Source organism: Pinus tabuliformis, chromosome 2_1 (genome assembly GCF_031772625.1).
Source record: "Pinus tabuliformis cultivar Carrire ecotype Pingquan chromosome 2_1, CPIR1, whole genome shotgun sequence".
Lineage (NCBI taxonomy): Eukaryota > Viridiplantae > Streptophyta > Pinopsida > Pinales > Pinaceae > Pinus > Pinus tabuliformis.
In genome coordinates this window covers 138,270,583-138,296,113 of record NC_142299.1, presented here as the reverse complement: position 1 = coordinate 138,296,113, position 25,531 = coordinate 138,270,583, and the positions used below count along the sequence as shown (strand labels likewise).

The 25,531-nt window shown below is 39.0% G+C and overlaps 1 protein-coding gene across 2 annotated transcripts in view; it reads left to right on the top strand.

Moving 5' to 3' along the window:
- The window catches only part of LOC149199155 (regulator of nonsense transcripts 1 homolog), a 35,856-nt gene extending 10,768 nt beyond the window's left edge, over window positions 1-25,088 (top strand). The window contains exons 10-30 of one of the 2 annotated variants that reach the window (XR_016253754.1): window positions 14,424-14,546; window positions 14,835-14,906; window positions 15,159-15,230; window positions 15,324-15,390; window positions 17,849-17,991; window positions 18,087-18,158; window positions 18,320-18,448; window positions 18,974-19,129; window positions 19,303-19,416; window positions 19,514-19,612; window positions 19,697-19,774; window positions 19,955-20,089; window positions 20,205-20,279; window positions 20,388-20,490; window positions 20,685-21,064; window positions 21,171-21,233; window positions 21,338-21,409; window positions 21,507-21,638; window positions 24,080-24,187; window positions 24,280-24,750; window positions 24,834-25,088. Coding sequence is in view for 1 of the 2 variants with exons in the window: in XM_089402321.1 (XP_089258447.1) it covers window positions 14,424-14,546; window positions 14,835-14,906; window positions 15,159-15,230; window positions 15,324-15,390; window positions 17,849-17,991; window positions 18,087-18,158; window positions 18,320-18,448; window positions 18,974-19,129; window positions 19,303-19,416; window positions 19,514-19,612; window positions 19,697-19,774; window positions 19,955-20,089; window positions 20,205-20,279; window positions 20,388-20,490; window positions 20,685-21,064; window positions 21,171-21,233; window positions 21,338-21,409; window positions 21,507-21,638; window positions 24,080-24,187; window positions 24,280-24,414 (2,328 nt within the window). In the remaining variant the exon portion in view is untranslated. Of the gene's footprint in view, window positions 1-14,423; window positions 14,547-14,834; window positions 14,907-15,158; window positions 15,231-15,323; window positions 15,391-17,848; window positions 17,992-18,086; window positions 18,159-18,319; window positions 18,449-18,973; window positions 19,130-19,302; window positions 19,417-19,513; window positions 19,613-19,696; window positions 19,775-19,954; window positions 20,090-20,204; window positions 20,280-20,387; window positions 20,491-20,684; window positions 21,065-21,170; window positions 21,234-21,337; window positions 21,410-21,506; window positions 21,639-24,079; window positions 24,188-24,279; window positions 24,799-24,833 lie in introns of those variants that run through there. The other variant, XM_089402321.1, reaches the window with a different exon arrangement.
- The last annotated feature ends 443 nt before the right edge of the window (window positions 25,089-25,531 follow it).

Here is a 25,531-nt window from a genome sequence, read left to right as displayed (position 1 = left end):
GGAAAACTTAATATATATTTTTTTGTTTATACAAGTATTATTATTTAAATTGTATATCTAATTATAGTATATTTTTTTGTTTTCAATTTTTTGAATCCTATTCTTTGGGATACCCATGGGATCAGTGACCATCGTGACCACTTGCAAGGAGTGGCTTTCTATATATTAATTTATATATATTGTGTGTGTTGTTAATTTTGCTTAATTCGAGACTGGGTGGGAGGAATGGATTTTATCCTCCCCAGCTAGGTTCAATTCTTGCAAGGGACATGTTGGTCTCTTAACCTTCTTAGCCCAGGTGGATGGGAGAAATGATTGTTAACATCTCCAACTTAGGTTCAATTCCTTCAAGTGACATGTTGATCTCTTAACAATTATATCATTGTAATGGCTTCAATCTTCTTTGACAGGCCTCATGCTCTAAAGAGTAAGGTTTACTTTGACTACCATCTTCAAAGTGAGTGTAAGTACTTGGGGGTGTAACTTGGGAAATATATATATATATATATTTTGGAGGTGTGACCATTTATCAAGGAGGTTTCCATTGCCATTGCTTTCCTTTCTTTCTTGGAAAGAAATAATACCTAGAGCACACCTTCACATTGTACAATCTATGGGAGTGGTAGTTGCTGAGCATAGTGAATCCATATCTTTGCCCTACATAATGCTTGACTGCATAAGAGGGCCATATACTCGGACCATCCATTTTCTAGTGCTTCTCGGAGATTGAAGCCTAATTCCCAATGTGGAATTCATTTTGATAAAGCTTAGCAATTCGAAGCAATGTTTTAAAACTCAGACTCGGACTCGGAACTTGCTAAGGGTCAACTCAACCTCAAACTCTCCCTCAGTGGTCTCGGTCTTGACTCGGTCTAGGTCTCGACTCATACTAGGTCTCGAATCAGACTAGTTGGTTCCAATGACTTGGTCATTGTAAAAAGTACATTAAATATTCAATTTTTAATGGAAAATCATATTTTTAAAGTTTTTCATTCCTAGTTCTCGACTCAGATTAGTTGATTCCAGTGACTTGGTCATTGTAAAAATTAAATATTCAATTTTTAATGGAAAATCATATTTTTAAAGGTTTTCATTCATGTTTCCAAACTGGAAGCCTTAGAATAATAGAGAGAAGACAACACCGCATCAAAGTAAGCTCAGACTAGTTGATTCCAATGACTTGGTCATTATAAAAATTAAATATTCGATTTTTAATGGAAAATCATATTTTTAAAGGTCTTCATTTCATGTTTCAAAATTGAAAGCCATAGAATAATGGAGAGAAGACAACACCGCATCAAAGTATGCTGATGAATATATCTAGTATATCATAATGGCACCTGGTCTAGGTCTCGACTCATACTAGGTCTCGAATCAGACTAGTTGGTTCCAATGACTTGGTCATTGTAAAAAGTACATTAAATATTCAATTTTTAATGGAAAATCATATTTTTAAAGGTTTTCATTCCTAGGTCTCTATTCATACTATGTCTCGACTCAGACTAGTTGATTCCAATGACTTGGTCATTGCAAAAAATAAATATTCAATTTTTAATGGAAAATCATATTTTTAAAGGTTTTCATTCATGTTTCCATACTGAAAGCCTTAGAATAATAGAGAGAAGACAACACTGCATCAAAGTAAGCTCAGACTAGTTGATTCCAATGACTTGGTCATTATAAAAATTAAATATTCAATTTTTAACGGAAAATCATATTTTTAAAGGTTTTCATTCATGTTTCCAAACTGGAAGCCATAGAATAATGGAGAGAAGACAACACTGCATCAAAGTATGCTGATGAATATATCTAGTATATCAAAATGGCACCTGGTCCACCGTCCAATACATGTAATATATAGAGATCAGAACAAAAACACATAATCAATGCTGCTCCAAAAACCAACTCCTCAATGCTGCTCCAAAAACCAACTCCAAGTGCTCACAAACTCTTCACAAATGCTCTCATAAATGCAATGAGATAGTTTTGAGGAAATATAAGGGGTTGGGTCACCTTTATAGGCGTGGGAGAGGGGTAGATGGGCTAGGAAATAGATTAAACAAAAAAAATTGATTTCAATTCCACCCAGCGTTCTATTTTTCCAGCTGCCGAGACCGGCCTATTTAAGTTGGGCTTGGTCAGTTTGGTTGGTCTGTTACTGAACTGGCCTAGTTGGTGATCAACTCAGCCGGTTTGGTAATGGACTGGCTGCTGAACTGGATAATTGACCTAGTTGGTCCGGCTAGGGGTATGGCTCGGTCAACCAGGTCGAGCCCGAGTCAGATTGGCCTAGTTTTAAAACAATGATTTGAAGTCTAATCCAGTTCTGATCTGTTTGTTGGTACCCACATGCACATATTTTCCATCCCCAACACAGACAATCTAATGTGGTTGTGAACTAAATAAAAGTCCCGTGTTGAAGGCTTTGGAATCTCCGACCTGGTTTTTGCTATATATCCCTCTAAATGTTTCTTTACAGGAACTTGATGCAATCAACGAAATCTTTGGGTGATATTATTTGCTAATAAAGATTCTGTGCTAGAATCATTCTGCATCCTTCTATCCCGAGCACATAAATGTAATGAATCTCTTTTTAATTTTTGATAATAGAAGCGTTGGCAGGTACACTAGACATCCAATATATAGGTATAGCACATCATCATCAAAACATGTCCATGTTGTTATATCTCTTCCCACCTGAACACATGTTGCTGATTTTGGAAATTGATGAATCTGCTTAGTCCTTGTGCCACTGATAAAAAAGGGTGAGAGTGGACATGCTTGATTAATCTCTCTAGTGGGCCTAAAAAGAAGCTGCCCCACTGAAAAAAATTCAAAGAAAACTGGGTAATTTTCCTCAAACCATTTGATAAACATGAGAATTTGTTTTTGACCCCCTATCATATGCATTTCATAGGTTAAATTCAATTGCAAAAGCAGGGTACATTCTTGTTTTTTATGGATCAACAGTTGCATTATGTATCAATCTGTCGTATATGGAAACCAAACTGCTTCTTGAATATGGAATGAGAGACATAATCTTTAACACAGTCAGTTGACCTAGATTTTTTTTTTTGGAAAAGTGACACATAGGATTCTCTTAGTGGTCAAACTTTTCAGTATTTGAAGGTTTATGGATATTGGTAATAAAAGTGAAGCTGGAATCCCCCAATAACTCAGCAGGTTAACCATTGAACCCAGATGCAGAATCAGATTGGAAAGAGTTCATTGCTGCATTTGGTTCAGGCTTTCCATTTAGTTTTTCTGAAACATTGCACCAAAAAAGTTGTGATTGCCATAATCTTGTTAAGATTTGCTATGTTGGTTTTTGTTTTGATGCCTTGGTAGTGCCTAATTGCTTCCTTGGTCATGTCTTCAAAATTGGACCCTTCTGCACCAAACGCACTGTGGATTCTTGATATTGTATTTTGGGCTTTTCTCTCTCTACACTCTGAAAACTGGTTGATACTCCTTTATTTAGGTATCTCTGTTCTTCATCCTCTATGTCCATTTTTTATTGACTGTTAGCCTAGTTCTATCTCTTTCAAAAACCTCGATATTTGCTCAAGATCATATCTCATAGGCTAATGTTTTGTGGACATTTATTTAAATATGAATCAGATCAAACCTAATTTGCTGCTTAAAGCCCCCCACACGATATTTCACATATTATTCTAGTTTACCAGAGTTTGGATTGACTGGAAATAGGAATCTTGAAACCTTTTGTCTTGTCCACACCTTTACTCTGTCTTTCAAGTTTTTAATGTTTTACTTTTACCACGTGAACAAATATTTGATGAAGTGGTGGTTAAACCTAGAGGCAGATTAATCAGTAATCCTGTTTCTCTGCAAATTCCAATTGAAAATATATAGGAGACTGATCAGGGCCTCCCCTACCCCTACCTGAGATACATTCCTGCTGATCTCTGTCAGAAGTCGTTCATTCACCAGGAATCTGTCAGATGCTTCTGCTAGGTCCTTATTGCTTTGGGAGAAACCACTTAACAATTCTGCTCTTCATGAATCAGGCCAAATGTTGGCTTGATAGACTGGTGAGTTGAAATCCCTAGTACCTGCTCCTCCCTCCCTAGGATTATTTTGGGGTAATTGAGATCTTAGGAGTGTTCTAGAACTAACCAGCAGCAGGCTTTACTTTTAAGTAGATGGAGCATATATTTTGAGAAATGCCAAGGTTGTCGTCTGTTCCTTTGAATGGAAAGGAGAGAAAATAACATTATCCACTAGTTATATCCACAAAACATCAGTTATATTCTGTCCCGTGATATTCTTCGTGATTTTTTCCTCTAATAGGAACACGGGAGTTTTTTTTTTTTCTTAAAATTATTTATGAGCCATCCCCCTACAACATTGGTTTTGGACGAAAATAACTTCGGGCCTCTTGAGAGTGTCCTTTTTCAGGTTCAGATCCTAAACCTCTCACATATAAAGATAGAGATGTCAGTTTTAAACTTTTTAAAAGTATGAATATCTAAGGTTCTCCTTCAATTGTTAATTGCCTACTTGCTGTACATTAACATCAGCCTGAAGAGGAGCTCTAGATATGGTGGATTTTCTTCCCGTTGCACTCTTTTGAGATGAAAGTTGAGAATTCCTCTATAGCACCTTGTTAAAGAGATGCAAATCAGCATCCTTTATCCTTGTATGTGGTAATTAAAAGTCCCCCTGTATATCCAGGGAGTAGCTGTTACTTGCTGTAGTCCTTCTTTCTGGTAATTAAAACTCCCACCTCTGTGGATCCAGGGAGTAACTGTTCCCTTCAGTATTTTGAGATTTAGGCTTTAGGTTCTGTCGAGCTTCTTGATGCATCTTATTTCAGGGTCATATTCTAGACCTCTCACATTTAAAGATAGAGCTATCAGTTTTAAACTTTTAAAAGTCTGAATCTCTGAGGTTCTTCTTCAATTGTTAATTGCCTATTTGTTGGACATTCACATCAACCTGAAGAATAGCTATAGATATGGTGGATTTTCTTCCCATTAACTCTTTTGAGATTAAGGCTGAGAATTGCTCGAGTGCCTTGTTGAAGAGATGTAAATCAGTATCCTTTATCCTTGTTTATGGCAATCAAAATTCCCCATCTGTAGGTCCAGGGAATAACTCCTGTAGTCCTTGGAGGTTTGGGTGCCCCAAATCGGCCTGCCACCCTTCAGGTGTCTTTTCATGACAATGTTCAAACTCTAATAATTTTTGCTGGATTTGAATTAATCCCACATTTTTTGCTCAAGCAGCTGCTAATTTGTTCCGCACTGTAACCATCTAAGTGAGGCCCACCTAGAATCTGAGCAGAATCCTTCCTTTTATTGTGTCTTTTATTTCAACCCAAAGACGTTCGGGTTTTGAAACTCATCCATCAGGTGTAATTGAAAGGGAAAAAGCAAATGGACACTGTAAATCATAGCCCCGAGAAAGTGCTATTCTTTCCTTGTAGAGACGGGTCTTTCTAAATCTTCTGAAGATCCTGGACATCACCATTGGCCTCTATATTTTGTTGTAGTGAGTCTACCAAAACCTTTTTCTTGATATTAGCCTTTCTCTTTACTAGAGGTTTTTGAAAGGCTTTATGGAGTTACGGGTGATATGATTGGCAGTCCTTGGCCTGTTACTGTTACTCTTCTGAAGGAACTGTGACCATCCTACCATTACAGCTACTTCCATACTGTATAGCTTGTGCAGTATGTTCTAAGAGCCTTGTAGTCTTGTGATATACAGACCCACACAGTTGCATGTGTACCAATGGCCTAATCAGCTGCTTCTTTGTTGGACACCACTAACATAAGTTTTCAAGAACTTGAATTCACAGTGTATCTGATTAAAAGGTCAAACCTATTTTCCTCGTGGCATATATACTATGATAATGCAAAGAGTCATACATTCATCTTCCATTGCTCTTATATGTTGCTTCTGCTGCATGAAATTCCCACGATAGTTTCGAACTAAGCTGTAACACTGGAATCATGCATTTAGATTTTCCTCGAGACTGACTGAATTGAATTGCTGTTGTCTTCAGTTAGACTCTCTTGAGTCTTGCCTCATTACATCACGAATTTCCTGAAGCTCCTCTTTAGTACTTGATGAATCTCCTGAAACAAACAGAAATCCATCTGATATCGACAGAGTGCTAAAACACAATGGTGAGATAAGCACACCACAGTTTCCGAGCTGCCAATCCCAAAAAGAGAGCAATCCATCTGATATTGACAGAGCGCTAAACCACAATGGTGAGATAAGCATACCACAGTTTCCGAGCTGCCAATCCCAAAAAGAGAGTTGATGGACCAAGTGAGTTCAAGCTCTGCCGAGTAGAAGGGATAACACAGCTAAAAATCCTATTTGCTTCCTTTGACCGAGAATATTTGAGTAGGAATAAACTGCCCACAACATACAACAACGATGTGGTTGGCCTCCTTGGTCCATAACAAATCAAGGCGTTGATGGGCAGATCAAATAACCAGAATGGAGAGGAGCTCCCAGAAAATCAACTAAACCCACAGTATGAAGGGAAACATCAAATCTTAATTCAAAGCCAAATTCAGAACCCATAGGCCTTTCCAACCTGTAGAAAATAAAGTCACATATGTCCATTCACTCGCTATTTTTACATGGAGGTACCCACTCCATAAACCCAAATGCCATACCAAGAGCCACCAGCCAATGCTGTGAAATAGAACGTCTGAGATGTCACACTATGAAATTCATACCTTGAGCTAACATTTCACATTGAGTGTGCCTGATTGGAGTGCTTTTTGATACTTATGCGGAGAATGTGGGTGAAGCATGCCACAGAATGGGAGTGTTCAATTCCCATAATGTTGGATGTAATTGTTCCGTCATCCATACCACAGGCCATATACCCATTTAGCCTTCAATATTGAAGGCTAAATTTTGAATGTCAGTGAGACAGTGTATTGTCCAGTGATTACAGAACTGATACCGATTCCAGAAGTGACAGATTTTTACATTTTATTATTATGTATGTTTCATATTTTTTTAACTACATATAGTTTAAAATTTTAATTTTATTAAAGCTGTATACTTCGTTATTATTTTCATATCTATCATATGCATATAATGTGTATTAAACTTCATAAGACTTGTCATTTAATTTTCAAAATTTAAAGTCCGTCGAATGCAATGCTGAATTTTATTATTAAAATTTTCTGTCGATATTTCCTCAAACTAGTTGACTGAGGTCGGTGGTGAACCTTGCCATTTACGACAATTATCCCCTCTTTTTCTGAAGTTTCTTATTTTCATATTGGTTAGCTTGGTGATTGTTTTCGTGTAGAACATGATAAATTTTGAAACTGGGAATGAGGGTCAATGCTCTACCCAACGCTCACAAACACAGAATGTAACTTGAAATCCAGTGGATTGGTACCCAGAACCATGTGTATAATAACATTATTTGAATCCCCTAACTCTGCATGTTAAATGCTAGCTAGATTCAATCCTTGCAGAAGGGCATATTCTTTGGCCTGGTTGTTAGTAGAAATTCCCAGACTTCAAGCGTAGGTGTAAAGTTTTGTAGATGTTCTATGCTAAGAGCAATTTCACTTTTCTCACAGCAATCATACAAGTAGATAAGCAAAATGCAGATAGAACATATAAGCAGATCTTACAGAAGACAAATCAGAAACAAGAAAAATGTATGTGTTCATTTCGGCGGTCAACAGGATGCTTCAACCAGCAAAGTCTCCTTTGGTCAGCCAGCCCAGCATGTGTCACAACAACCCTCCAACCAGCATGTGTCACAACAACCCTCAACGCTGGTCAAACTTCTGTGAAACCCTAGCAGCAGAAACATCCTCTTTGTCCTTCCCACGTGTGGCTGAAATTCGTCCTCCAGGTAGCTCGTACTTTTAGGATGAGAGAGGAAGATGTGAGTGTATTATATTCTCTCCAACTTTTCCTGTATATATATATACATCAATGAGGGTGTGTGACACATCTGTTGGGCATGTGAGCCTACATTACAAAACTGGCTGACCTTGCACATATAATTTATTAAGAATAATAAATTCAAAATATAAGTTCTGCTTATCGGATTAAGACTATTTTTATATGGATTTTACACCTCTCAGAAAGAGGAATCCAACAAAAATATTAGCCTCTTAATCTGAGCATCAGAACATGGAGTTTGGACCTAGTTGTCCAAATTTAACACTCCCTCTCAACTAGGGAGAACTCCATCTATTAGTGCAATTAACATCGTGAGTCATCCCGCCGAAACTTGCTTTGCTGGCTTCTTTATTTTAGAACAGAAGTGGGTCAGTCACAAAGACATCATTCCCTGACTGACATAATCAGTCCAGAGGTCCCAGACCTCACAAATCTTGATCCCAGATCAAGTGGTTGGACCATGCCATCCTAGATAGAGAGTACGGCAATCTCTGATGCGTCCATCAGTCTTTGCTAATAGTCTCTAGCTTTTCCACACCTCATTGGCCAAATGAGAGGTACTTCCCATGAGCCCTGAACTCAATGGGTAGGATGCATACGGGGCACAGATTAAATGAGTGGCGAACCAGCTCAATAATCACAAGGGTGGGGTAGAAGCATTATGAGTGCTTATAGCTCCGAGAAGCTATCCCCAAAGCCCCCCAGAGCTCCCAGAGCTCATCGTCCAACAGGACCCACATCATAGGGTCTTTCCACGACACCAAGACTCTCACGGAAGGTTAGGAACTTGACCTTCCCCAGGGGCTTAGTGAGAATATCCGCGACCTGCTCATCAGTTCCTATATGATCGAGCCTTACGGCGCCTCGCTGTACCATATCCCGGATAAAGTGGTACCTGATATCAATATGCTTGGATCGGTCGTGGAACACAGGATTCTCAGTCATACGAATCCCACTCTGATTATCACAGAGTATTACAGTGGTATCTAGCACATGTTGGAACAGCTCACTAAAGAGCTTCCTCAACCAAACTGCTTCACAGCAGGCCATACTAGCAGTAATGTATTCGGCCTCCGCGGTGCTCAAAGCCACCGACTTCTGCTTCCTGCTCATCCATGAGATCGAAGCAAAACCAAGATTGAAACAGCATCCAGATGTGCTCTTACGATCCACCACACTGCCAGCCCAATCAGCATCAGTATATCCCCGGAGTATCACACTCCCGGCAGTGTATCTCAGCCCATGGTTTATCGTGCCCCGAAGATATCTCAAAAGATTCTTGGCACCAACCCAGTGAAAACGATGAGGCACAACCATCTGTTGACTCAAAGTATTCACTGCAAAACATATGTCCGGACGGGTGTTCACTAAGAACATCAAAGCTCCTATGAGTTGACGATACTCAGTAGGATTGGCCAAGATAGGCCCTGCAGCGCTGCCACTCAACTTCTTAAAGTTGAGTTCCATTGGTGTCGACACGGACTTACAGTCCACCATCCCAAATCTTTCCAGAAGCTTCACAATATACTTTCCTTGAGAAAGGAAAATCTCTCCAGGTCTCTGCCAGACCTCCAGGCCTAGGAAATAGTGCATCAATCCTAGGTCTTTCATCTCGAACTCAGCAGCAAGCTCCCTCTTACATTGATGAATGAGAGGGTCATCACCTGTCAGGAAGAGTTCGTTCACATACAACACTAGAATGAGAGGCTTTCCTTCCACAACCTTAAAGTAAAGGTTTGGATCAGTGAAGCCTAGCTTCATCAAGTAACTATCCATCCTCTCATACCAAGCTCTGGGTGCTTGCTTTAACCCATAGAGGGCTTTCTTCAACCTGCAGACATAAGTGTCTTCGATCTTGAACTTCAAATCCCAGAGGTTGTTCTACATACACCTCTTCCTTTATTGCACCATGCAGAAAAGCGGTCTTGACATCCATCTGATGAAGACTCCATCCTTGCATAGCAGCAAGGGCTATGATGGATCGGATGGTGGTATATCGAGCCACAGGTGCAAATATATCGTCATAGTCAATTCCTTCCTTTTGAGAGAAGCCACGGGCAACAAATCTTGCCTTAAACTTTTCAGCACTCCCATCAGATCCATGTTTAATCTTGTAGAGCCATTTAGCGGTGACAATAGATTTGTCCTTCGGTCTCGGGACCACATCCCAGACATCATTCTTCATAATAGCCTCATATTCTTCATGCATAGCATCCTTCCAGACTTGATGCTTGATGGCTTCCTCAAAAGATCCAGGTTCAGATTGTATAATAGTACTCATGGCAGCTAGATACCCTTGGTATCTACACGGCTTCTTGCTTTCTCGGAATGTTCCCCTTGGGGCAGCATGACCCTCAGCATCTTCGAGGGTGTCCCAGAGCCATGATGGCCTCTTTCCTAGAGAAGGGGAAGGATCAATAGGGTCCATTGGCCTTTCAACATCAGGCATAGTCTCATCTTGGGGTTCTTCCAGATTTCCAGGTCTTTTCTTCATGGTTTTCTTCAGATCTAGGAAGATCTACTACTTTCTTTAGGGAAGCATCTTCGTCAAAAGTGACATCATGGCTTATCTCTACTTCCCTTTGACCAGGTACATAGACTCTATATGCCTTAGAAGTCTCACTGTAACCCACAAACATTCCTTTCTTCCCAGTAGCATCCAGCTTACTTCTCTTTTCTTTTGGCACATGAAAATAGACAGGACATCCAAAAATTCTAAAATGTGAGACATCAGGTTTCTTACCAGAGAAAACCTCTTCGGGAGTTTTGGAGTCCAAAGCGGAATGAGGGCATCGGTTTTGAATGTACACAGCAGTATTTTATGTTTTCTCCTTCTCCAAAAACCCATAAAAGAGAGAGAGAGAATACATTTACAATAGAAGTCAACACTTTGACTCTTGATATCTGCAGAGATCAGTTGAAGACATATTACTTCAAATGATTCTCTAAGGTGACTCCTTCACCTATCATAGAGCTACCTCTCAATCATTTACCGCACTGCTGTGTAGCACCTTGCTGTACCATCATAGTGTGTTGAACTTTGATGACTGAGTTGCTCCTGAACTCATCATCATTCTACCCTGCTAATGTGCTCATCATGCTGCTATTATAACTTCTCGTTGCTTCATCATGCTGCAACACTCTCCTTGATGCTTCATTATACAACTATATGTGTATTAGCCATAGCTGCAAGCCATAGCAAAGCAGCTAGGCTATAGTGCAATCTCAAACTACACAATATCTAGAGTGAGGATATACATATACCTTGACTGCTGTGAGATAGATCCATCGGAATTGTTCTCACCAGAATTATGACAGTGCTGAGAATGTTGTTATCTGAAGTTTATAATGCTTCATTCATCTGAGATAGGTACATCATTTAAATGTTGAGACTTACTGGTCCTTTTGAGACTTTGAGCTTGCTGTTTCAGACCTCTGAGAAAGACATCAAAGCCTGCACCTATACAAAATACTACGCCACACCTTATCACGGATATCTTGTGTCCATCCGAAACCTGTATACACCTTCTAGCAGTGCGGATCTCTGCCCTCATACTCATCCAAAGTTTCTTCTGCGTTTTCCAGCCAAGATCTAGCTTGACTGTACCATAAACCCATGAGGTGCAGTCAAGATCTTCAACGAAAATGCCTGCGGCTTCCTCATGACTTGACTGTAGTTTCATTACCCTTATTTTGGCTCCATTATCACGACTGTGGCTCTCAGCATTCCTCATAGTGGCTACAACAGCTTTTAAGGTGTTTCCATATCTGCGTATAACGTATTACAGTCTTCATGAATAACATATAAAGGCCTCTTTATTAACTGTGTTTTGCTGCGGCTCATCTTCCACCTTAGACTGCAGTTGTTCCTTTTGTGATTGCGGCTATCCCTTGACAACCTATGATGTTGTGTTCCCTTGACGGCTAGAACTCAAGATTGCAGCTCCTCTTGCAGCTCCATGTATTTACAATGGCTGCACACAATGTTTATCATGCGTGTGATGCATGTATATGCCTCCACGAGCGGCTATTATATGACGGCGTTGATGCGTGTATCCCCGAGCGGCTATTATATGACTGCGTTGATGCGTGTATCCACGAGCGGCTATTATATGACTGCGTTGATGCGTGTATCCACGAGCGGCTATTATATGACTTGCTGCTCGCGAATTGCGCTTCTCTTCCTCTGACAACTGTAACGCCAAGCCAAACCTCTCGGCACGCCGGTGCTTCTTTTCCAAGTCCGACAACTGTAAAGGCCCTGCAACGCTAGCAACTCCGTTATCTTCCCCCTCATTTGACGGCTTCTCCACGGATGCCACGACGGCCGTGACGGCTTCGACGGGGTCCACCGACTCTCCCATTAACGAATCTTCGCACTTCTTGGTGACACATTTGAGTTGGGATGCTTCGTCTCCGGAAGGCGCTTCCACGTTAACTGCCTCAGATTTTTCTGGTGTATCTTCTGACGGAGGAGCGGCCTGCTTTTCATGCGACTCAGGGCACTCGCCTACGGCATTCTCCGGCAGATCTGAAGAATTTCCCGGGCATTCATTCGACGAAGGACCGGGAACGCTGGGATTCGAATCCCTCTTAGAAAGTTCATCACGCAGCTCCTGGATCTTCAATTTCTTCCATTCTTTTGTGACCTTAGATGAATTTTCCGTCGTCGCCATTACCAGAAACCAAAAAATTAATGAACCCACAGAAACCTTCCACTGAAACCCTCAAAGCCTCGTAGTTCGCAGATACAACGTAAGTGTTTCTGCCTGCGTTTTTATGCCCAACGTATTCCAGCATTGTGCGTATATATATTCATGAAGCTGTTGTTGCGTATCCACATACATTCATGTAATTGTTGCCTATTCCAATTTATATGTTTCCATGAATGGCGTAGAGATTCATCAACCTGATTGTAATAGATAGAGTTTGTCTTCACCTCAGCTCTGATACCATGTAAAGTTTTGTAGATGTTTTATGCTAAGAGCAATTTCACTTTTCTCACAGCAATCATACAAGTAGATAAGCAAAATGCAGATAGAACATATAAGCAGATCTTACAGAAGACAAATCAGAAACAAGAAAAATGTATGTGTTCATTTCGGCGGTCAACAGGATGCTTCAACCAGCAAAGTCTCCTTTGGTCAGCCAGCCCAGCATGTGTCACAACAACCCTCCAACCAGCATGTGTCACAACAACCCTCAACGCTGGTCAAACTTCTGTGAAACCCTAGCAGCAGAAACATCCTCTTTGTCCTTCCCACGTGTGGCTGAAATTCGTCCTCCAGGTAGCTCGTACTTTTAGGATGAGAGAGGAAGATGTGAGTGTATTATATTCTCTCCAACTTTTCCTGTATATATATATACATCAATGAGGGTGTGTGACACATCTGTTGGGCATGTGAGCCTACATTACAAAACTGGCTGACCTTGCACATATAATTTATTAAGAATAATAAATTCAAAATATAAGTTCTGCTTATCGGATTAAGACTATTTTTATATGGATTTTACACCTCTCAGAAAGAGGAATCCAACAAAAATATTAGCCTCTTAATCTGAGCATCAGAACATGGAGTTTGGACCTAGTTGTCCAAATTTAACAATAGGTGTATTCAATTGTATCTCCCGGGTTTATGGTAACCCCTACTGTACCTGTCATCCCAATTCTATATCCATTGTTCATTACTTGTAGTGCTTTTTAACATTTTCTAAGAAAAAGAGTTAGGACCTTGTTTCCATGGTTGTTTTGCAGTCAAATAAGTATATTAACTATTATTCTTATTGGCTTCCGTTTTTATGTAGACCTAGATGCTATTTGGTGATGACCCTTCTGGAACATGATGAGTTCTCATCTCAACTTGTTTGGCTTTGTTGTTGTTCTGGTTAGTTGATTTTGTTTATATTATATAAAAAATAATCTGAGTTCCTTTTTTCTTTTCCAAACAATTGTGGTGGATGTTAGATGATTTTCCCAATTCTTGTGTTCTTGATGTTTAGCAGTTCTGCTAGACATATTTTCCTGTAGACAATATAAAATATGCTACATAAACTGAAACTGAATAGAAGCAGTTTAATAGCATAAAGTTCGAAGATTAAATGCAACAGTTGATTTTTTCAATGTATTTTTTAACCATTTTACCAGTTAATTCTGGCTTCAGTGTGTTACTTAAAAGGCATCTAACCTTTTATCTATGGATATGAATCCTTAACCAAAAGAGCATACTGGGGTGTTTGACAGTAATCCCATGTGAATAGTTATTTATTCCTGTGTACTGGATTGTTGAGATCCAGAGGGATCACTTGGGATTGATCATTAATCAAAATGCTTGATCCTGAGTATATTTCAGAGGGTTCAACATTATGATTATATATTCAAGTTATGATTAGAATGTGTTTTTGAAGTTACCAAAATTTCTTGAACATGCACACTTGTACAAGGCAAAATGATTAGTAATAATGGCAGCTAAGTCACTGAACCTTGGGTCATAAAACATGTGCAGGTTAATGCTGTAAAGAGCGTCTTGCAAAAGCCTGTGAGCTTAATTCAAGGCCCTCCTGGCACAGGGAAGACTGTCACTTCCGCTGCTATTGTATACCACTTAGCGAAGCAGGGTCAAGGGCAGGTAACTGTGATATGTTTTGATCGATCATCAATCAAGCAAAATTGAATTGTCATCAAGTTTTTAAGTTTTGTGGCTGTACATCCGTATCAAGGGTGTACCTATCCAAGGACCAGATGCACTTCCATTCGATACTGTATTAGTTGGCTTTTCTTTTAGGAAAAAATGCTGTTATGCTCTAGGCCATTCTAGTTTGTTATTATTACTGGCCATGCTTTTGAGTCCTGACCTCTGACCTATTTTGGTCATTAGCTGGCATTAATATAATTCAATTTCATTTCTGTGATTCAGGTCTTGGTGTGTGCTCCAAGTAATGTTGCAGTTGATCAACTTGCTGAGAAAATCAGTGCTACTGGGTTAAAGGTCTATTTACTAATCTGTATCTGATTTTATAATTGCTTTCTTAAAGATGTTTTGAAGTACATGTTTTGAATTTCTTACGCAAGGATTTCTACTTTCAGAAAGTCTGATCTTAGGCAACCTGCATATTTGATATTTTTGTTTTTATATAGAAGTGAGTTTGCAGACAACAATGCCAGACTACCATAACACAGGGGCTTAAGCATGCTTACTAATATTAACTAATAAGGAAATTTTGTTGTTTTGACGTTACAGGTGGTCAGGCTTTGTGCCAAATCACGGGAGGCTGTGAGTTCACCTGTCGAGCATTTAACATTGCATTACCAGGTCTGTTTCTCCAGAGGTTACTGTCATATTTTCTGGGTATTTTTCTCCGTATTCTGTTTTTTCACGCAATGTTTTCTTTCAAAACAATTACAGGTCAGGCACCTTGATACATCTGAGAAAAGTGAACTTTATAAACTTCAGCAGTTGAAAGATGAACAAGGTATGGATTCGGAATCTCATTTTCTGTAGAAAGCACTCTCAACTCTCAGGGTTAGTTCTTGGATGTGCTTAGAATAAATCTAGGTGGATGTTTTTTTTAAAGCTTTGCTGCGACCTCTAAGATTTGCTAATAAAGAGATGGATAGGAGATAAGATAATTTTTTAATATCTAACAATTGTCCATAAATAGGACATTAGAAACAATACATAGTGGTATCGTGAATGCAGCATCTATAAAAGAATATCTATCCTTTAAGAATCTAGTGTCTATCCTCGAAGAAAAAAGTAAGATACTACTTTTAGAAGGGAGGAACCCTTTAGCAACTTGAAAAGGAAGATCTCGACTGAGGTGCCCGGAGGAGGTGCTGCCCCCGGATGAGGAGGCTTTGTTGCTAATCTACTGATTTGTACTAACAATGGGTAAATCTCTCATATCATTCGAGGTTGAGGTGAAGAAACCTTTGATGGAACATTGCATTGATGTTCTAAATGATATGTAAGATATAGATACAGAATGTTACCCGGAGGAGGATGCTCTATTGAGAGATATAAATCAGTGTCAGGGAGGGTGTTTCCTGTGTTGGAGTTACCTTGGATGTGAATGCAACACTGTTGCAAAGGTCTCGTATGTATGTGAATTACTGTATGTTTGCCTCTTTGCACGTTTGTATTTGAGCATAGAGTCTCAACAGACTTGGATCCCAAGCCTTGGAGCCATATAAATGCATAGCCGCGGTAATGTTGTCATGTTGTCCAGAATTTCTAACTTGTGTCTAATGTCCTAAAAGTATTGTTGAAAACACTGTTGCTCCAGAATGGCTATGTAACCATATCTTAAGATAGACAGGGTCCCAGAAAACTAAACACCCAAATAAGTGTAAACGGAATCTCGATTTCATGAAAGTAGAGATGGAGATCTGCAAGCCGATCTTTGAGCCATTGAAGATTAATAATCTTGAAGATAGTTTTACGGTCAATTGTCAGATCATTAAAGTTAGCCAGGTTATCTAGCTACCTCTAGAGAGACTCTTTGGAGTAAAAGTTAGGAGGGACACATCCTTAATGAATAGGATGGATATAGAGACATGGTGAATGAGGGAGCCATCTAAGGTTGGGTATTCTCTGTAAAATGGATTACAGCTTATCTTATGAATATTCCAAACAAAGTGGGTGAGAGAGGACATCCTTCACTCCTGGAAAACCTTGTGCTCTTTGGAGGTGACCCAATACAAACTTGCAAACCTTGTGCTCTTTGGAGGTGACCCATTATGTTGTATGTCTGTTTCTCTCAAAACATGTGGTAAGAAGATGAGGTGATCTGGACAGGTGGTTGTTCGAGGACATCATATAATAGGGTGATCGTATGGGTGAACAACATTGACCAAGGGTCAAGTTTGAAGGGTATATTGGAATGATGGGGGAAGGGTTATGGCAAAAGGTTTTGGGAGAAAACAAAAAGTTGTACACAAATGCCGCTCTGCTGGACAAGAAAGAGATGGTTCTTGTGTTGGAGGAAACAATGATAAGATTTTTGGAGATTGGGGTAATAGGTGGGATCATGTAAGAGAGTGTGGCTATATTATTGTATATTTTTTCTCTTGGGGCTCCCGCAATCTGAGTTTTTGTTGGCGTCTTAGCCTTCCTGCGCTTTTTGTGACTTTCAGGTGAGGCTGCAGTGATTAATTGAAGAGGAGGGATGATTAGCAGAGGGTTAATTGATATTGGGGAGGGTAATGTGCTGAAGGAAGGAAGGTGAAGGTGGTGTGTGGATGGGGAGGAGAGGGAGCCTGCAATGGGAAGGGGCATCTTTATTCAGGGATTGCTGCGAGCACAGACACATGAGTGTATCCTTGACCCTCAAACAGGGGAAGAACTTTGCAGGCCTTCGAAACTCGTCATAAAGGAACCCATGAATACTTGGTCTGTTGAGCGCATGCAATTCACACACTAGAAGTTTGACCTGAGATGACCAGTCTAATTAGATTCCGCATGTGTAGCAAGGGAAATCTTGGGAATATGGAACGGCTGATGGGCTAGTTCATAGGCCAGCAGAAATGGAAGGGCCAATATGTTAGGTCGGAGACCAGGAGAAATGGAAAGGATGATGGTTAGGCTGTCGGCCAGGAGAAATAGAAGGGTTGAGAAATTGAAGGGTTGAATGACTCGAGCCTCAGACGGGGCTGTAATGGGAATATTGCGATGGGATTCCAGTGAGGAATCCTTGCAGAGATTCAAAGTGACTCAGCAATGGAAATTCAGAGCGTTGTGAATATAGAAAAGAATGATGGGTAGGAGAAGAAAAACTGACACCACACAAGGAGGAATCTTTTGTAATATCTGGTTTTGTGAAGAAAAATACTATAGTGGATCAAGTTTGAACTAATTGAAATGTTCCATGTATTTTTCTGGTATACTTGGTAATTATTAAAAATGATGCATTTTCAAACGTGTTTTTACAGGTGAGCTTTCAAGTGCGGATGAAAAGAAGTACAAAGCCCTCAAGAGGGCGACAGAAAGAGAAATAACTCAGAGTGCTGATGTCATTTGCTGCACTTGTGTTGGTGCTGGTGATCCTAGACTATCTAATTTTAGGTTTCGCCAGGTAGTACTAAAGTTCTGAGTTGCAGGTGTGAAGAGTGCGTATTTGAAGGAATTTTTTTGCAGGTCCATCAACTGAAATGTTGGGTTATTGTGCAGGTCCTTATAGATGAGTCTACTCAAGCTACCGAACCGGAATGCCTTATTCCTTTAGTTCTTGGAGCAAAGCAGGTAATAACCTATTCTAGCATTGAGGGGTCGCTGCCAAAAATGTTATGAAACGAAAAAATGATTCCTGTCATGTGTGCTTATCTATCCCAATCATTTATTCTGCAATATCAAATATAATACAGAATTGACGAGCAAATTGGTCGTTTTGTTGTTAAATTTAGGTGGTGCTAGTTGGGGATCATTGCCAATTGGGTCCTGTGATAATGTGCAAGAAAGCAGCTCGTGCTGGCCTTGCACAATCTTTGTTTGAGCGTCTTGTACTATTGGGTGTCAAGCCTTTCAGGTTACAGGTGAGATTATCATTTGTTTTTTCGGTTGGTTTGAAATGGCCACACAAATACGCTTTCTTTATATGCATATTTAGGAAGCAGCTAAGTGCACTTGTAATTTGCTAAATTGGGTTGCTAAGCACTTTGTTGAAAATAGTTGTCCAACTTCATAGAGATGTCCGGGAAACTTCTGATGTTATGTTATTGTCGTATACTTTGGCTTGAATGTATCATAGTTGCTTTGAATCTTGTTTTCATATTTTTGTCGATGGAATTGTCTGGAGCATGCAAAGTACGCATATTTCATATCAGTGGTCCATACATGTTATCGTTTTGGTTATAACATTCCTAGAGAGTACTTGTCCATGCCTATACATTCGGTCTGCAGATTAATACCATTGGGGATTAGTATTTTTGTCTTTTACTTTCAGGGTATTTGTTTGTCTTTGCACTATTTTCTAATCAATGTCTCTTCACTTACAACTGTATTTGATCTGCATGAATTTATCTTTTCAAATTTTTAAACTCAACGTTTGTCTTTTGTAGGTTCAATATCGAATGCATCCAACCCTATCAGAGTTCCCTTCAAATAATTTTTACGAAGGTACACTTCAGAACGGGGTTACTGTTAATGAGAGACAGCTAACTGGAATTGATTTTCCATGGCCGGTGCCAAATAGACCCATGTTTTTCTACGTACAGGTAGGTCATTTATTCATGTACTTTTGTGCGAATTTATATTATTTTTATTGATTTTCCAACATTGTTTTTCTGTTCAAGTATGCTTGTGCTTACGATTTTGTGATTAATTCTAACTTATGGGTTAACGTAGTCATGGGTGATGTTTGTCTGATTTTGCTAATTCATAATTTCAGATGGGTCAAGAAGAGATCAGTGCTAGTGGTACGTCATACCTGAATAGGACTGAGGCGGCGAATGTTGAAAAGATTGTGACTACATTTTTGAGGAGTGGAGTTATTCCCAGCCAGGTATAATTCCTTTTTTTTTTAAACATTGTATATATGTAAGTATGGATTTGCAAGATTCTTTCATAAACTTTTGTAATTCTTTGTTGTCTCAAATTAGATTGGTGTAATTACGCCATATGAAGGACAAAGAGCCTACATCGTTAACCATATGGCCAGGAATGGTGCCTTACGGCAACAACTATACAAGGAAATTGAGGTAGTACTCTGCATTTGTAACACAATTTGATTTTAAAAATTGAGCTTAGTGTCGAGCTGTAACTTCAAATTGCACACTTTGTAGGTTGCGAGCGTCGATTCTTTTCAAGGTCGCGAAAAGGATCACATAATACTTTCCTGCGTGAGAAGCAATGAGCATCAGGTATGAAGGTTCACATTCTTTGGAAATTTTGAAGGCATTTACTCTGTATCTGTGTTTTTTGGGGTATATAGATAGAATACATCGTACTCGAAAATTTGTACTTCCTGTGAAGATTGAGTTTGACAATTAACGAATAATATCTGAGATGTGGAGGTTAATTGTAATACATGTTGTTTTCAGGGTATTGGATTTCTGAATGACCCTCGAAGGTTGAATGTTGCACTTACAAGAGCTCGCTATGGCATAGTCATTTTAGGCAATCCAAAGGTTTTAAGCAAGCAGCCACTTTGGAATGGATTGCTCTCTCACTATAAGGTATTCCCATTTGTGTTTGTTGTTTAAAAATATAGTGCTTGGTATTGCAACTATTTCTCTATAATGCTTTATGCTCGTAAAAATATTTTTGTAATGTTGGTTGTCTTGTCTATAGGAAAACGAATGTTTAGTGGAAGGGCCACTGAACAATTTGAAACAGAGCATGGTCCAATTTCAGAAACCGAAGAAGGTATGCATATCATTATAAAATATGAATATCGTATTTTATTTAGTACATATACTCATTGTTTAAATGATATTAATTTGTAAGCCTTGACCTCAACATGGATGATAGCAGATTTATAACGATCGGAGAATTTTCCCTGGAAGTGGGTTACCAAATGCTGGTGATAGTTTTGTGGGTGGCGTTGTTAACGATAAAAGAGGTGCTCGTGCAAGAGGTAATCTAGTTCGATCTATATTTTTTTCCCTGCTGGGGTTTGGTTGGAAATGTTACTGTACACATTATCGAATGAGAAGGGGTCTTTTATTTCTGTGTTGGATGCTATTTGTGAACGATCAAGCTCTTAACTGAAATCTTCTTACCAAAACTCTCATTTTGAGTTCCTCCGATGGTAATGCGTGTGTTGTGCAGGCAATTCATACATGCCGTTTGGGCAGCTGCCACCAAATGGTAATCCAAAATCTGGCATGCACTCGACAGCATTTCCCATTACACGTGTTCCTCTTCCACCATTCCATGGAGCACCACTTAGCCAGCCATATGCTATTCCCTCAAGGGGTGGTGTCCATGGACCAATAGGTGTTCCTCAAGGGCCACAGACAGGTAACAGAGGATTTGGGGCCGGACGGGGAAGTGCCGGTGGTCCCATTGGTGGACATTTATCACACCACCAAGGATCACGTCAAGCACTTGGAAGTCTAGGATCTGGTTTCAACTTTGCTGGTCTTGAAAATCCTGCTAGTCAAACATTAGTTGGCGGTCCACTGTCTCAGACTGCACTGTTAACTCAGGTATTATCCTCACATTCCCTCATCTGAGAAGGCGTATTTACAATTTATTTAAAACGTTCGAATTTTTGCATATGGGATTTAATTTGCCATTTGTTATTACATATAGTTGCCCAATCAAGGACTAAGTCAAAGCTTAAGGGATGGCTTTTCTCTTGGGGAAATGTCTCAGGTATGATTTCAGCGCTTTTTCTCTAATGAATGGTCTGAATATTGGAACTTTATATTTACAAACTGGCTGCAGAAAAATGAGTGGAAATGAATCTTCTTATGCAGGACTTTCTTGGTGAAGATTTCAAGAGTCAAGGATCACACGTGGCTTACAATGTAGCAGAATATTCCACTCAGGTAAACATTTAATTTTTTTGTTCAGATTTATTAGATAGTTTGCTAACTAGGTTAAGCTATATTAGGAAGCAAATTCTCACTTTTGACATTTTAATAGGCATCCCAACCTGGATATGGGGTCGAGTATGTCACACAAGGGACACAAGGTGCTTTCCCCGGGGACTTTTTGAATCACACGTCGCAAAGCGGGTACTCAGTTTCAAATAGTGGCAATGATTTAATCTCTCAGGTGACTAATTTCTTAACTGCATGTCTTATATCTTACTCCATGTTGCTTGAACAATTTCTTCTTACTTTGATGTATCAAAGTGACAATTTCTTGTTATTGTGATGTATCTCTGCCCTCTAGGTGATTAGTTTCTAGACTGTTTGGTAGTATTCTCTTTTCATGTCTAGTACTCTTTTGCTCTCTTGCGCTTGAACAATTTCTCTTATTTTGATGTATCAAAGTGTGATATCTGTTATCACACTGTGGCAAATGTGCTTTTCTTCCAATTGTTTAGCAATTCCATTTTTGCTCCCTTTCTTTTTAAGAGTCTCGTTTTATATCAACGATACATGATTGTCCTTTCCTTGTGTTATCATTGAGTCGAGTTAATTATTGCATAGTTATTGCGTCCAAGTTACATTCTTAGGGGGTACGGGTTGTGGCTAGTGTTTGTTTTTTAGTAAGGGTATGTAGAGGTAAACTAATGAGCTTTTTAGCAATCATTATACTTGGATGGAGGTGAGATGAGTTGAGGTTAAGTTGGGTTAGCTTTTTAGTAATCATCCTACTTGGATGAAATGAAGTGAGTTGATTCGAATAACGAAAGTACACCACTTTTTTCTTTTCTTATTCTCATGTATTGAGAGTAGCAAACATGTCTTATTTAGTACTCACATTTTTTTCTTATTCTCATGTATTGAGAGTAGCAAACATGTCTGATTTTCATGCTACTAGGTAACGAGTACACACTTGTTATTCCCATGTCATTCTTATAACTTGGTGCTTATTGGCTGATAAAGTAACAAGTACACCACATTTTTTTCTTATTCTCGTGTATTGAGAGTAGCAAACATGTCTTATTTTCATGTCCATGTCATTCTCATAACTTGGTGCTTATTGGCTGATAAAGTAACGAGTACACCACATTTTTTTCTTATTCTCATGTATTGAGAGTAGCAAACATGTCTTATTTTCATCTTACTAGGTGGAGTGATCGGAGAGCACCCTATTTTTTAAACCTGGGAATGGGAATGACTTGCTATTCAAGTAGCAAGTGCACACTTATCATTCTCATGACATTTTTCTCCATTGAATGACTTTTGCTATTCAAGTAGCATGTGCACACTTATCATTCTCATGACATTTTTTTCCGCCCTATTTTACTCCATTGAATGACTTTTACTATATAAGTAGCAAGTGCACACTCATTTTACTCCATTGAATGACTTTTGCTATTCAAGTAGCAAGTGCACGCTAATCATTCTCATGACATTGAGATCTTGATATTTAAGTATCGTCTTCCGATACTTCCGATATACACTTTCCTAGATCACTAACACTGTCTCATATACAGTGATGAATGATTCTCATGCGTGCCATCCACTAGTTATAACCTTACTATTAGTATGATCTAATATGAATGATTCTCATGTGTGCCAACCACTAGTTATAACCTTACTATTAGCATGATCTAATATGAATGATTCTCATGTGTGCCAACCACTAGTTATAACTTTTACTATTAGCATGATCTAATATGCTCGGATGAATAAGAATTTAGGGACGGTATTCATCTCCCTCAACTACAACCCATGTACTTCAACTGGGAATGGCCATGGGGATGGCCATGTATTTCAATCGGGAATTGAGGATGGTCATGTACTTCAACTAGGGCAGACATGAACACGAACACGCAGATGGCCATGTATTTCAATCGGGAATTGAGGATGGTCATGTACTTCAACTAGGGCAGACATGAACACGCAGACAACCGGCCCACACCACATTTTGGGTGGAAATGAACAAGTCATGCTCATCACGCCCTATATATAATATTCTATATTATATTTGGGGGGAGGATGAGAAGCGCCCTCATCGAGAGATAATAAAGAAAACATTAAGAAAACATTAACTCGACTACTCGCAACAAGGGGGATGTCAACTGGGTGGGAATGAACAAGTGAAAACATTAACTCGACTACTCGCAACAAGGGATGTCAACTCGACTACTCGCAACAAGGGATGTCAACTGCAACAAGGGATGTCAACTGGGTGGGAATGAACAAGTCATGCTCATCACGCCCTATATATAATATTCTATATTATATTTGCGGGGAGGATGAGTAGCGCCCTCATCGAGAGATAATAAAGAAAAAAACATTAACTTGACTACCCGCAATAAGGGATGTGAACTATTATAAGTTGAAAAAAACATTAACTTGACTACCCGCAACAAGGGATGTGAACTATTATAAGTTTATTGCGATGTTTAATTGTCTTGAGATCTCGATGCTCGATAAACATGTAGATAAACATGTAGTTGCATGAGCTAAATTCAAAATTTCTCTTAATTTTTTTTTTTATATTTATGAAAATGTGCTTTAATGATAAAGCAAATGCTTAAATTTGGGCATTCCACCGGTTTGATTTTATACCTTTTGATTTCACAATTCCTCATACAGGATTATATACCGCATGGCTCGCAAGGTTTGTTTACTCAAGTTGGATTCAATGACCGTGCACAGGATGAGCCATCTCATTTTGGGCTAGGTGGACCACTTCAATCTCAGGTAATTGTATTTTATAATTTTGTTGGAAGGGATTCACCAAGGGATTGGTGTTGAAAAATAATTATTAAATGTTGTTTTGGATGTGTTGTCAGGGACCAATGAATCCATTGTATCCACAACCATTTACACAATATACACATACGCTCAATCAACAAGCCCAACAACAAGTGCAACAACAAGTACAGCAACAGGGTCTTCATAATCAGAGACCACGTTATAATGGTTGATATCCTTTGAACTAATATGGATTTTAATTGCACTGTGTGTCGGTTGGCCAAATTAGGGTGCCCCTATTTCAAGGCTGGTGTACAGGTTCATGATCGGTTGAACGAGATTTTTTTGTCTCAGAGACTAACCATGTTGGACTGCAACAACTTCTTGCACCATTCGAATAGTGGGTGCCTTGAATGTATTGTACACAGAGTTGCGCTGGTGATACAATTTTCAAAATTTACGAGTGTAGTAATTGGGTCATTTGATCGGGTTAACAACATACAGACAACTTCAAATTCAAATTCAACGGGGCAACTTGTAGAGAATTGTTGGCCATTTCCAGAGTTTTGGTACATTGTCAATACCCTTGGCCATTTATAATTGTATTTAGTTGAAAATTATTGATTTGAAAGTACTACTGGCTGATGTGCAGGGTATGCCTAAGTTGAAAGCATCTATTGGCAACCATGTCACTATTATCAAAGGGATTGTATCGTAATTGGACATGAAGTTGAGTTTGAAATTCGTTGTTGGGTTGTCGGATGTTGATAGGGTCGGGTGATTTTCTAATGGATATATAGTCGTGACATTGCTACTTTAAGATTGGTAAGCTTGTAGCCTTCCAAAAGGCAAAACGGGACGTTATAGTATGTTTAAATAAATGGAAATCATATTCCAATTTATGTGATGCACATGATTCAATTTTTAGTTTTTGGTTTGTGCGTTTTTAACGCCTAATATTAATGCTAATATTATAATGAATCTGGTATGTCGTTATGTCTTTTTTGTCGTTTTTTACTTCACAGAAGATGTGAATATTTTTATTTTTTTAAATAAACATCTTACAAGCAAGGTGTGTCCACACATTTTGCTAACATTATAATGAATCTGGTATGTCGATATGTTAATATTATAATGAATCTGGGATGTCGATATGTTAATATTATAATGAATTTGGTATGTCGTTATGTCGTTTTTTATTTAGAAGATGTGAATATTTTTATTTTTTCAAATAAATATCTTACATAGCAAGTTGTGTCCACACATTTGTGGATCATAAAAAGTGGATATTGTGGATCATAAAAAATGGATATGTTAATTGAATGTCTTTTTGCTGCTACTTTTCTCTCA